General features: G+C 47.0%; 1 protein-coding gene across 3 annotated transcripts in view; it reads right to left on the reverse strand.

The window, feature by feature from the left end:
- Positions 1–13,470, reverse strand: part of AK2 (adenylate kinase 2) — a 30,853-nt gene extending 17,383 nt beyond the window's left edge. For 2 of the 3 annotated variants that reach the window (XM_038757950.1, XM_038757949.1), the window contains exon 1: positions 3,011–3,118. In XM_038757950.1, the coding sequence (XP_038613878.1) occupies positions 3,011–3,109 (99 nt within the window). In that variant the 5' untranslated portion in view covers positions 3,110–3,118. Of the gene's footprint in view, positions 1–3,010; positions 3,119–13,437 lie in introns of those variants that run through there. The other variant, XM_038757951.1, reaches the window with a different exon arrangement.
- Between the last annotated feature and the right edge of the window lie 1,087 nt (positions 13,471–14,557).

Consider the following 14,557-nt stretch of genomic DNA (forward strand, 5'->3'; position numbering starts at 1 on the left):
ATAGTAAGCGCTTAACAAATACCATTATTATTATTAATAAATGCCATCATTATTATTATTGTAACCTCCCCAGCGCTTAGAACAGTGCTTTGCAGAGTAAGTGCTTAACAAATGCCATCATCATCATCAACAGTGCTTTGCATATAGTAAGCGCTTAATAAATGCCATCATTATTATTATTATAACCTCCCCAGCGCTTAGAACAGTGCTTTGCACATGGTAAGCGCTTAATAAATGCCATTATTAATATTATAACCTCTCCAGCGCTTAGAACAGTGCTTTGCACATAGTAAGCGCTTAACAAATACCAACATTACTATTATCTTCTAGACTGTGAGCCCACTGTTGGGTAGGGACTGCCTCTATGTGTTGCCAACTTGTACTTCCCAAGTGCTTAGTACAGTGCTCTGCACACAGTAAGCGCTCAATACGATTGATTGATTAATAAATGCCATCATTATCACTGTAACCTCCCCAGTGCTTAGAACAGTGCTTTGCACAGAGTAAGCGCTTAACAAATGCCCTCATCAACAGTGCTTTGCACATAGTAAGCGCTTAATAAATGCCATCATTATTATTATTGTAACCTCCCCAGCGCTTCGAACAGCGCTTTGCACATAGTAAGCGCTTAATAAATGCCATCATTATTATCACTGTAACCTCCCCAGCGCTTAGAACTTGGAGGAGCAGCGTGGCTCACTGGAAAGAGCCCGGGCTTTGGAGTCAGAGGTCATGGGTTCAAATCCCAGCTCCGCCAACTGTCTGCTGTGTGACTTTGGGCAACTCACTTCCCTGGGCCTCAGTTCCCTCATCTGTAAAATGGGGTTGAAGACTGTGAGCCCCTCGTGGGACAACCTGATCACCTTGTATCCCCCCCAGCGCTTAGAACAGTGCTTTGAACATAGTAAGTGCTTAACAAATACCATCATTATATTACATTATTACATTAAAACAGTGATTTGCATATGGTAAGTGCTTAATAGATGCCATCATTATTATTATTGTAACCTCCCCAGGGCTTAGAACAGTGCTTTGCACATAGCAAGCGCTTAATAAATGCCATCATTATTATTACTGTAACCTCCCCAGCGCTTAGAACAGTGCTTTGCACAGAGTAAGCGCTTAACAAATGCCATCATCATCAACGGTGCTTTGCACATAGTAAGCGCTTAATAAATGCCATCATTACTGTAACCTCCCCAGCGCTTAGAACAGTGCTTTGCACATAGCAAGTGCTTAATAAATGCCATCATTATTATTACTGTAACCTCCCGAGCGCTTAGAACAGTGCTTTGCACAGAGTAAGCGCTTAACAAATGCCCTCACCATCAACAGTGCTTTGCACATGGTAAGCGCTTAATAGATACCATACTTATTATCACTGTAACCTCCCTAGTGCTTAGAACAGTGCTTTGCACATAGTAAGCGCTTAATAAATGCCATCATTATTATTACCGGAACCTCCCCAGCGCTTAGAACAGTGCTTTGCACATAATAAGCGCTTAATAAATGCCATCATTATTATTACTATTACCTCCCCAGCGCTTAGAACAGTGCTTTGCACAGAGTAAGCGCTTAACAAATGTCCTCATCATCATCAGCGCTTTGCATAGTAAGCGCTTAATAAATGCCATCATTATTATCACTGTAACCTCCCCAGCGCTTAGAACAGTGCTTTGCACAGAGTAAGCGCTTAACAAATGCCCTCCTCCTCATCATCAACAGTGCCTTGCACATAGCAAACGCTTAAGAGATGCCATCATTATTATTACTGTAACCTCCCCAGCGCTTAGAACAGTGCTTTGCACAGAGTAAGCGCTAAATAAATGCCGTCATTATTATTACCTTGTAACCTCCCCATCGCTTAGAACAGTGCTTTGCACATAGTAAGCGCTTAATAAATGCCATCATTATTATTACTGTTGCTTCCCCAGCGCTTAGAACAGCGCTTTGCACAGAGTAAGCGCTTAACAAATGCCCTCATCATCAACAGTGCTTTGCACATGGTAAGCGCTTAATAGATGCCATCATTATCACTGTACCCTCCCCAGCGCTTAGAACAGCGATTTGCACATGGTAAGCGCTTAATAGATGCCATCATTATTATTATTGTAACCTCCCCAGCGTTTAGAACAGTGCTCTGCACAGAGTAAGCGCTTAACAAACGCCATCAACAGGGCTTTGCACATGGTAAGCGCTTAATAGCTGCCATCATTATTATCACTGTAACCGCCCCAGCGCTTAGAACAGCGCTTTGCACAGAGTAAGCGCTTAACAAATGCCCTCCTCATCAACAGTGCTTTGCACATGGTAAGCGCTTAACAGGTGCCATTATTATTATTACTGTAACCTCCCCAGCGCTTAGAACAGTGCTCTGCACAGAGTAAGCGCTTAATCAATCAATCAATCAATCAATCGTATTTATTGAGCGCTTACTATGTGCAGAGCACTGTACTAAGCGCTTGGGAAGTACAAATTGGCAACACATAGAGACAGTCAATCAATCAATCAATCAATCGTATTTATTGAGCGCTTACTATGTGCAGAGCACTGTACTAAGCGCTTGGGAAGTACAAATTGGCATCACATAGAGACAGTCCCTACCCAACAGTGGGCTCACAGTCTAAAAGGGGGAGACAGAGAACAGAACCAAACATACCAACAAAATAAAATAAATAGGATAGAAATGTACAAGATAAATAAATAAATAGAGTAATAAATATGTACAACCATATATACATATATCCAGGTGCTGTGGGGAAGGGAAGGAGGTAAGATGGGGGGATGGAGAGGGGGACGAGGGGGAGAGGAAGGAAGGGGCTCAGTCTGGGAAGGCCTCCTGGAGGAGGTGAGCTCTCAGCAGGGCCTTGAAGGGAGGAAGAGAGCTAGCTGGGCGGAGGGGCAGAGGGAGGGCATTAATCAATGTCCTGATTATGATTATGATTATTAATTTAATTTAATAATTTAATTATTATTAAAGCAAGGGGTTAGGGCAGGGTGGGCGGGTCACCTGTGTGCCCTTTCCGGCCCCGGGCGGGCCGAGGAGCACGGCCCGGAGGCCCTGGCGAAGGTCGCGGGGTCGTTCCTCGGCCTGCACGTTGGGAGCCATGTCCGCCCCGAGCCTCCTTCCCCCTCGCCCGGCCGAGCCCCAAAGCCGCCCGACGCCTCCCGCGCCCCCATTGGCCCCGACGCACGTCCGTCAGGCCCCTCCGCCCGCCCCCCTCGATGATTGACGCGGCCCCTCAGCCAATGGAGAGGCGGGGATCCAGCGGCGGCCGGGCCTGATTGGAGGGAGCTCCCGGAGGGGGGCGGGGCCAGGGCTCGCGGCGGGGGTTCTCTGGCGCCCTCTGCCGCGCGGCCCTAGGGAGCAGGCCGGGGGGAAGGGAGGCTGCCGGGAACGTGGCCGTCCATGCTGAGGGGGCGGGGGCTTGTTTGCTCAGGGAGGCTAAGGTCGGATCCTGAGGCGAGGAAAGGAAGGAGAGATAATAATAATAATAATAATAAAATAACAACAACAACAATAATAATGATGATGGTATTTGTTAAGCGCTTACTCTGTGCAAAAGCAGCGTGGCCCAGTGGAAAGAGTCCGGGCTTTGGTGTCCTCCCCATCATCCCCTACGCCTTACCTCCTTCCCCTCCCCACAGCACCTGTATATAATAATAATAATAATAATAATAATAATAATGGTATTTGTTAAGCTCTTTGTGCAAAAGCAGCGTGGCCCAGTGGAAAGAGCCCGGCCTTTGGTGTCCTCCCCATCATCCCCCACGCCTTACCTCCTTCCCCTCCCCACAGCACCTGTATATAAAAATAATAATAATAATAATAATGGTATTTGTTAAGCGCTTACTCTGTGCAAAAGCAGCGTGGCCCAGTGGAAAGAGCCCAGGCTTTGGAGTCCTCCCCACCATCCCCCACACCTTACCTCCTTCCCCTCCCCACAGCACCTGTATATAATAATAATAATAATAACAATAACAATAATAATGATGATGATGGTATTTGTTAAGCGCTTACTCTGTGCAAAAGCAGCATGGCCCAGTGGAAAGAGCCCGGGCTTTAGTGTCCTCCCCATCATCCCCCACGCCTTACCTCCTTCCCCTCCCCACAGCACATGTATATAATAATAATAATAGTAATAATAATAATAACAACAATAATAATGATGATGGTATTTGTTAAGCGCTTACTCTGTGCAAAAGCAGCGTGGCCCAGTGGAAAGAGCCCAGGCTTTGGAGTCCTCCCCATCATCCCCCACGCCTTACCTCCTTCCCCTCCCCACAGCACCTGTATATAATAATAATAATAATGGCATTTATTAAGCGCTTACTACGTGCAAAGCACGTTCTAAGCGCTGGGGAGATTACAGAGTGATCAGGTTGTCCCACAGGGGGCTCACAGTCCATCCCCATTTTCCAGATGAGGGAACTGAGGCCCAGAGAAGTGGTGACTTGCCCAAAGTCACACAGCTGACAAGTGGTGGAGCCGAGATTTGAACCCATCATTCGTTCATTCAATCGTATTTATTGAGTGCTTACTGTGTGCAGAGCACTGTACTAAGCGCTTGGGAAGTACAAGTTGGCAACATATAGAGACGGTCCCTACCCAACAGTGGGCTCACAGTCTAGAAGGGGGAGACAGAGAACAAAACCAAACATACTAACAAAATAAAATAAATAGAATATGTACAAGTAAAATAAATAAAAAAATAACCCATGACCACTGACTCCAAAGTCTGGGCTCTTTTCACTGAGCCACGCTGCTTCTCATATGTATGTGTTGGTACGTATTTATTACTCTATTTATTAATTTTATTTGTACATATTTATTCTATTTATTTTATTTTGTTAATATGTTTTGTTTTGTTGTCTGTCTCCCCCTTCTAGACTGTGAGCCCACTGTTGGGTAGGTACCATCTCCAGATGTTGCCAACTTGTACTTCCCAAGCGCTTAGTCCAGTGCTCTGCACACAGTAAGTGCTCAATAAATACGATTGAATGAATGAATGAATGAATGCTCGTTGTGGGCGGAGAATGTGTCTGTTTATCATTGTACTCTTACAAGTGCTTAGTACAGTGCTCTGCACGTAGTAAGCACTCAGTAAATGCAAGAGCCCCCGCATATAATAAGTGCTTTAACAAATACCATTAAAAAACCCATCAAAAACAAAGGAGAAGGCCAAAGCCAGAAAAGGTGGCACAAACCTGTTTCTTTCTCCCTCCAGGATCAGACCCTGCTTTAAACTGGGTATAGATAGGCAGGGCTATCCTTAAGGGAGCATGGGATGTTCATTCATTCAATCATATTTATAGAGTGCTTACTATGTGCAGAGCACTGTACTAACCGCTTGGGAAAGAACAATACAATAAGCAATGACATTCGCTGGCCACGACGAGCTTACAGTCTTGGGGCGGTGGGGGGGGGGGGAGAGAGACACCAATGCGAATAAATAAAATTACAGATATAAATAAATAAAACTACAGAGATGAATAAAATTGCGGATGTGGAGCAACTAGAACAGAGAAGCAGTGTGGCTCGGTGGAAATCAATCAATCAATCAATCAATCGTATTTATTGAGTGCTTACTGTGTGCAGAGCACTGTACTAAGCGCTTGGGAAGTACAAGTTGGCAACATATAGAGACAGTCCCTACCCAACAATGGGCTCACAGTCTAAAAGGGGAGGAGCATGGGCTTTGGAGTCAGAGGTCACGGGTTCAAATCCCGGCTCGGCCAATTGTCAGCTGTGTGACTTTGGGCAAGTGACTTAACTTCTCTGTGCCTCAGTTCCCTCATCTGTAAAATGGGGATGAAGACTGTGAGCCCCCTGTGGGGCAACCTGATCACCTTGTAACCTCCCCAGCGCTTAGAACAGTGCTCTGCACATAGTAAGCACTTAATAAATGCCATTATTATTATTATTATTATTATTATTAATAATAATGGAGCTGTCAGGGTTAAGTAGCCAAAATTCTGCCCTTAAATTATCTCTCTGCAACACCTTGTGGGCAGTGGTGTGGCCGGCATCTGCAGCTGCTACTGCCTCCCCACCCTCATAAGAGTGGGGCCAAGATCCCTTGACTGTATGGGATCCACCTCCCTGTCTCCCCCAGAAGCTTCCCCCCTCCATCCCCCCATCTTAGCTCCTTCCCTTCCCCACAGCACCTGTATATATGTATATATGGTTGTACATATTTATTACTCTATTTATTTATTTATCTTACTTGTACATTTCTATCCTATTTATTTTATTTTGTTGGTATGTTTGGTTCTGTTCTCTGTCTCCCCCTTTTAGACTGTGAGCCCACTGTTGGGTAGGGACTGTCTCTATGTGTTGCCAACTTGTACTTCCCAAGGGCTTAGTACAGTGCTCTGCACATAGTAAGCGCTCAATAAATACGATTGATTGATTGATTGATTGGAACAGGAGGATGAGCTCATGTGGGAGCAAAGGTCCCTGCAAATTGTAAATTTACCCCTAAATTTGTGGTATTTGTTAAGGGCTTACTTATACGCTAAGCAGTATGCTAAATGCTGGGATGGATCCAAAGTAATCAGGGTTTTTTATGGTATTTGTTAAGCGCTTACTGTGGTCTCGGTGCGTACTGGGGTAGATACAAGCTAATCACATTGAATAAGAATAATGATGGCATTTGTATATTTGTACATATTTATTCTATTTATTTCATTTTGTTACTATGTTTTGTTTTGTTCTTTGTCTCCCCCTTCTAGACTGTGAGCCCACTGTTGGGTAGGGACCGTCTCTAGATGTTGCCAACTTGTACTTCCCAAGCGCTTAGTACAGTGCTCTGCACACAGTAAGCGCTCAATAAATACGATTGAATGAATGAATAATATGTTTTGTTTTGTTCTCTGTCTCCCCCTCCTAGACTGTGAGCCCACTGTTGGGTAGGGACTGTCTCTATATGTTGCCGATTTGGACTTCCCAAGTGCTTAGTACAGTGCTCTGCACACAGTAAGCGCTCAATAAATACGATTGATTGATTGATTGATTTCTAAAGCGCTTGCTATGTGCAAGACACCGTTCTGGGCGCTGGGGAGGATGCAAGGTGATGGGGTTGTCCCCCGTGGGGCTCACGGTCTTGGTCCCCATTTTCCAGATGAGGTAGCTGAGGCCCGGAGAGGTGGAGTGACTTGCCCAAAGTCACACAGCTGACAGACGGCGGAGCCGGGATTGGAACCCATGACCTCCGACTCCCAAGCCCGGGCTCTTTCACGCTGGCTCACAGGCATCCCACCCGCACTTGCAGATGAGGTCACTGAGGCCCAGTGACTTGCCCACGGTGAGCGTGGAGCTGGGATTAGAACCCAGATCCTTCTGACTCTTAGGCCCGGGCTCCATCCACTAGGCTTGTACATATTTATTACTCTATTTATTTATTTATTTTACTTGTACATATCTATTCTATTTATTTTATTTTGTTAATATGTTTGGTTTTGTTCTCTGTCTCCCCCTTCTAGACTGTGAGCCCACTGTTGGGTAGGGACCGTCTCTATATGTTGCCAACTTGTACTTCCCAAGCACTTAGTACAGTGCTCTGCACACAGTAAGCGCTCAATAAATACGATTGATTGATTGATTCTTTCTTGATTTTCCACACTCAAGGCCCAGGTGTCCCTTCCAAGTTTCTCCTTCCAGCTATTAATTCATCCAACCTTAGTGTAATAATGCCTGGTGGAAAAAGCCCAGGCCTGGGAGTGTGGACACCTGTGTTCCAAATCCTGCTCTACCACTTGCCTGCTCTGTGACCTTGGGTAAGTCACTTATCTTTGCTTGAGCTTTCTCATCTATAAAATGTAGATTAAATACTTGTTCTCCGTCCTCTTTAGACTATGAGCCCTTTAGGACAGGGGCTGTCTGATCTGCACATATTGTGCCTCCCTCAGTGCTTAGGTACAGTGCTTGTCATATAGTAATAATAATAATGATGGCATTTATTAAGCGCTTACTATGTGCAAAGCACTGTTCTAAGCGCTGGGGAGGCTACAAGGTAATAATAATAATAATGATGGCATTTATTAAGCACTTACTATATGCACAGCACTGTTCTAAGTGCTGGGGAGGTTACAAGGTAATAATAATAATAATAATAATGGCATTTATTAAGCGCTTACTATGTGCAAAGCACTGGTCTAAGCACTGGGGAGGTTACAAGGTAATAATAATAATGATGGCATTTATTAAGCGCTTACTATGTGCAAAGCACTGTTCTAAGCGCTGGGGAGGTTACAAGGTAATAATAATAATAATGATGGCATTTATTAAGCGCTTACTATGTGCAAAGCACTGTTCTAAGCACTGGGGAGGTTACAAGGTGATCAGGTTGTCCCACGGGGGGCTCACAGTCTTAGTCCCCATTTTACAGATGAGGTAACTGAGGCACAGAGAAGTTAAGTGACTTGCCTAAAGTCACATACCTGACAATGGGAGGAGCCGGGATTTGAACCCATGACCTCTGACTCCAAAGCCTGTGCTCTTTCCACTGAGCCACGCTGCTTCTCGTGTAGGGAGTCAGCGCTTAGAACAGTGCTTTGCATATAGTAAGTGCTTAACAAATGCCATCATTATTATTCATTCATTCATTCATTCATTCAATCGTATTTATTGAGCGCTTACTGCGTGCAGAGCACTGTACTAAGCGCTTGGGAAGTACAAGTTGGCAACATGTAGAGACAGTCCCTACCCAACAGTGGGCTCACAGTCTAGAAGAAAAGCTTCTAGATTATTAATTCTGTTATTAATAAATTAATAAAAAGTGCCATAGTTATTATTGTTAAGCCCAACAATCTACCGTTAACTACACTGAAAGAGTTTTTTCTTTAATTGAACGAATCCAGTCACCAAAGTGTAGTTCTGCGTCCGGAGAGCCTTCCAGTAGCAGCTGCCGTTCTGAGATCATTGCGGCAAAGGCAGTTTTCCATGAAACAGGCCTGTTTCCTAGAAAATGCTCGTATCATTAATAGCAAAACTGCACACCCTCTGTGGAAAAGCTGAGAGTCAGATGTTTATTGAGGGGAAAACCCTCATCTTACCTCCTTCCCTTCCCCACAGCACCTGTATATATGTATATATGGTTGTACATATTTATTACTCTATTTATTTATTTATTTATTTTACTTGTACATTTCTATCCTATCTATTTTATTTTGTTGGTATGTTTGGTTCTGTTCTCTGTCTCCCCCTTTTAGACTGTGAGCCCACTGTTGGGTAGGGACTGTCTTACCATCCCCCCGTCTTACCTCCTTCCCTTCCCCACAGCACCTGTATATATGTATATATGGTTGTACATATTTATTACTCTATTTATTTATTCATTTATTTATTTTACTTGCACATTTCTATCCTACTTATTTTATTTTGTTGGTATGTTTGGTTCTGTTCTCTGTCTCCCCCTTTTAGACTGTGAGCCCACTGTTGGGTAGGGACTGTCTCTATGTGATGTCAATTTGTACTTCCCAAGCGCTTAGTACAGTGCTCTGCACATAGTAAGCGCTCAATAAATACGATTGATTGATTGATTGATTGCCAATTTGTACTTCCCAAGCGCTTAGTACAGTGCTCTGCACATAGTAAGCGCTCAATAAATACGATTGATTGATTGATTGATTGATGTGACCCAGCTGACTTGAAGACTTGGACAAAGCAAAGGCGGCTTGGCCCCAGGGGAAGATTCAAGAAACTTGAGCTCTCAAGAGGTCTGCAGAGGGGATAAGGCTGCTGGATTGTTAGCTCCTTGAGGGCAGGGATCATATTTAATAATAATAATAATAATAATAATAATAATAATAATAACATTTATTAAGCGCTTACTATGTGCAAAGCACTGTTCTAAGCGCCGGGGAGGTTACAAGGTGATCAGTTTGTCCCACATGGGGCTCACAGTTTGTACATATTTATTACTCTATTCATTTATTTATTTTACTTGTACATATCTATTCTATTTATTTTATTTTGTTAGTATGTTTGGTTTTGTTCTCTGTCTCCCCCCCTTAGACTGTGAGCCCACTGTTGGGTAGGAACTGTCCCTATATGTTGCCAACCTGTACCTCCCAAGCGCTTAGTACAGTGCTCTGCACATAGTAAGCGCTCAATAAACACGATTGATGATGATGATGATTTTCCAGGTGAGGGAACTGAGGCCCAGAGAAGTGAAGTGACTTGCCCAAAGTCACCCAGCTGACAAGTGGCGGAGCCGGGATTTGAACCCATGACCTCTGACTCCAAAGCCCGTTCTCTTTCCACTGAGCCACGCTAAGCGCTTAATATAATATAATAATATGTATATATAATATTATTATAATATAATATAGTAATAATACCATTATTATCGTTTATTTAATAATTCCACTGCCTCAATTGATCAATCATATTTATTGGGTGCTTACTATTTGCAGTGCACCGTACTAAGTGCTTCAGAAAGGATAGTATAACACTTGGTAGACATGTTCCCTGCCCACAGTGAGCTACAGTCTAGAAAGGGAGGCAGACATTAAAAATAAATTACGGATATTTACAGATGTTCTGTGAGGCTGAGGGCTGTGGTGAATAAAGGGAGCAAATCAGGGCGACACAGACGGGAGTGGGAGAAAAGGAGGGCTTAGTCGGGAAGACCTCCTGGAGGAAATGTGCCTTCGATAAGGTTTTGGAGGTGGGGAGAGTAATAGTCTGTTGGCTGTGAAGAGGTAGGACATGGGCCAGAGGTGAGTGGCAAAATAGACGAGATGGAGGTATGGTGAGTAGGTTGGCATTAAACGCTTAGCACAGTGCTCTGCACACAGTAAGCGCCCAATAAATGCGATTGAATGAATCAGAGGAGCAAAGTGTGTGGACCAGGTTGAAGTAGCAGAGAAGCAGCGTGGCCCAGTGGAAAGAGCCCGGGCTTTGGAGTCAGAGGTCATGGGTTCAAATCCCAGCTCTGCCCATTGTCAGCTGTGTGACTTTGGGAAAGTCACTTGACTTCTCTGGGCCTCAGTTCCCTCATCTGTAAAATGGGGATGAAGACTGTGAGTCCCCCGTGGGATAACCTGATCACCTTGTATCCCCCCCAGTGCTTAGAACAGTGCTTTGCACATAGTAAGCGCTTAATAAATGCCATTATTATAGGAGGCCTTCCCAGACTGAGCCCCCTCCTTCCTCTCCCCCTTCTCCCCCTCCCCATCCCCCTGCCTTACCTCCTTCCCTTCCCCACAGCACCTGTATATATGTTTGTACAGATTTATTACTCTATTTTACTTGTACATATTTATTCTATTTATTTTATTTTGTTAATATGTTTTGTTGTCTGTCTCCCCCTTCTAGACTGTGAGCCCGCTGTTGGGTAGGGACCGTCTCTAGATGTTGCCAGCTTGTACTTCCCAAGCGCTTAGTACAGTGCTCTGCACACAGTAAGCGCTCAATAAATACGATTGAATGAATGAATGAATGAATGAATGAGAGTAGCGAGGTGAGGTAGGAGGGGGTAAGGCGATTGAGGACTTTAAAGCCAATGTAAAGAGTTTCTTTTTGATGCGGAGGTGGATGAGTAACCACTGGAGGTAAATGCTTGGAGAAGCAGCGTGGCTCAGTGGTAAGAGCCCGGGCTTTGGAGTCAGAGGTCATGGGTTCAAATCCAGACTCTACCAATTGTCAGCTGTGTGACTTTGGGCAAGTCACTTCACTTCTCTGGGCCTCAGTTCCCTCATCTGGAAAATGGGGATTAAGACTGTGAGCCCACGAGGGACAACATGATCACCTTGTAACCTTCTCAGCACTTAGAACAGTGCTTTGCACATAGTAAGCGGTTCATAAATGCCATTATTATTATTATTATAGGGCTCTGCACACAGTACATGCTAAATAAATACTTCTGAAGAATTTATTGGGGCTGAGAGTACCCCACTGGACAATATCCCAATCGGCATGACTGAGACAGCCACTCCAGTTGAAAGACAGAATCAGAGGACTGGCAAGCCTGGTAGGCATCCATTAAGAATAATAATGATAATGGTATTTGTTAAGTGCTTACTACGTGCAAAGCACTGTTCTAAGCACTGAGGAGATACAAGGTGATCAGGTTGGCCCACGGGGGGCTCACAGTCTTAATCCCCCTTTTACAGATGAGGGAACTGAGGCCCAAGGTCACACAGCAGACAAGTGGTGAAGCCAGGATTAATAATAGTAATAATAGTAATGATGGCATTTTTTAAGTGCTATGTGCCAGATACTGTACTAAGTGCTGGGTTGGAAACAAAACAAATCAGGTTGGACACAGTCCCTGTCCCGCATGGGGTTCACAGACTTCATCCTTCTTTTCCAGATGAGGTGACCGAGGCCTAGGGAAGTGAAGTGACTTGCCCAAGGCCACACAGCAGACAAGTGTGTGCTTCTAGACTGTCTAGACTGTGAGCCCGCTGTTGGGTAGGGACCATCTCCATCTGTTGCCAAATTGTACTTCCCGAGCGCTCGGTACGGTGCTCTGCACACAGTAAGCGCTCAATACATAGTATTGAATGAATGATAACGATGGCATTTGTTAAGCGCTTACTATATAAGAAGCAGCGTGGCTCAGTGGAAAGAGCCCGGGCTTTGGAGTCAGAGGTCATGGATTCAAATCCCAGCTCCGCCACTTGTCAGGTGTGTGACTTTGGGCAAGTCACTTCACTTCTCTGGACCTCAGTTCCCTCATCTGGAAAATGGGGATGAAGACTGTGAGCCCCCCCCCCCCCCCCCCGTGGGATAACCTGATCACCTTGTAACCTCCCCAACACTTAGAACAGTGCTTTGCACATAGTAAGTGCTTAACAAATGCCATCATCATCATTATTATTATTAGAGAAGCAGCGTGGCTCAATGGAAAGAGCACGGGCTTGGGAGTCAGAGGTCATGGATTCAAATCCCAGCTCCGCCACTTGTCAGCCGTGTGACTTTGGGCAAGTCACTTCACTTCTCTGGGGCTCAATTCCCTCATCTGGAAAATGGGGATGAAGACCGTGAGCCCCCCCGTGGGACAACCTGTTCACCCTGTAACCTCCCCAGCGCTTAGAACAGTGCTTTGCACATAGTAAGCGCTTAACAAATGCCATCATCATCATTATTATTATTAGAGAAGCAGCGTGGCTCAATGGAAAGAGCACGGGAGTCAGAGGTCGTGGGTTCCAATCCCGGCTCCGCCACTTGTCAGCCGTGTGACTTTGGGCAAGTCACTTCACTTCTCTGGGCCTCAGTGACCTCATCTGTAAAATGGGGATGAAGACTGTGAGCCCCCCGCGTGGGACAACCTGATCAGCTTGTAACCTCCCCAGCGCTTAGAACAGTGCTTTGCACATAGTGAGCGCTTACTAAATGCCATCATCATTATTATTCTGTGCAAAGCACTGTTGTAAGCGCTGAATGGACGAATGACAAGTGGCGACAGGGGGGTTTGAACCCCTGACCTTCTGCCTCGCAGGCCCGTGGTCTCTCCACTCCACCGTGGCTTGGCAGGGCGGGCGGGCGGGCGGGCGGAGGGATGCTTTGTGCCGGAGCGGCCCAATGGGGCGGCGGGGCCCGGTTGCCCGGGAGACGGGGCGGGGCCCGGTTGCCCGGGAGACGGGGCGGGGCCCGGTTGCCCGGGAGACGGGGTGGGGCCCGGTTGCCCGGGAGACGGGGCGGGGCCGCCGCCGCCGCCGCCGCCGCCGCCGCCGCCGCCGGCGCAGCAGTTGCGGGGGCCGGGCCGGGGGGCCGGCTAAAGGGGGCCGGGGGGGCGGCAAGGGCACCGGCGGGGCCCGAGGACCCCATTCATTCGCTTTAGGGGACCCATGGGCAGAAGAAGCCGTGTAAATGCGTTTTAAGGCGAGTCCGGGGGGCGGGGGGCGGGGGGGAGCGGGCCCGGGGAGAGATGCGGAGGAGGGATGCTCTTAGGCCGGGGGCGGGGGGGGGCGGGGGGGCTCTCCTCTCTCCTCTCCTCTCCTCTCCTCTCCTCTCCTCTCCTCTCCTCTCCTCTCCTCTCCTCTCCTGTCCAGTCTCCTCGCATCTCCTGTCTTCCCCTCTCCTGTCCTCTCCTCCCCTCTCCTCCTCTCTCCTCTCCTCCCTCCCCTGTCCTCCCCTCCCCTGTTCTCCCCTCTTCTGCCCTCCCCTGTCCTGTCCTCCCCTCCCCTACTCTCCCCTCCTCTGTCCTCCCCTGTCCTGTCCTCCCCTTTTCTCCCCTGTCCTCCCCTCTTGCCCTCCACTGTCCTCCCCTCCCCTGTCCTCCCCTCCCCTCTCCTCTCCTCCTCTCCCCTCTCCTGTCCTCTCCTCCTCTCCCCTCTCCTCTCCACCCCTCTCCTCTCCACCCCTCTCCTCCCCTCTCCTCTCCTCCCCTCCACTTTCCCTGTTCTCCCGTCCCCTCCCGTCCCCTCCCCTCCCCTCCCCTGTTCTCCCCCCTTCCCTGTCCTCCCTCCCCTCCCTTCCCTCCCCCCTCCTCCCTTCCCCTCCCGTTCTCCCCTCCCTTGTCCTGTCCTCCCTCCCCTCCCTTCCTTCCCCCTCCACTTCCCCGTGACCTTCCCATTCTCCTCCCGCCCCGTCCCCCCCACAGCA

Source organism: Tachyglossus aculeatus, chromosome 16 (assembly GCF_015852505.1).
Source record: "Tachyglossus aculeatus isolate mTacAcu1 chromosome 16, mTacAcu1.pri, whole genome shotgun sequence".
Lineage (NCBI taxonomy): Eukaryota > Metazoa > Chordata > Mammalia > Monotremata > Tachyglossidae > Tachyglossus > Tachyglossus aculeatus.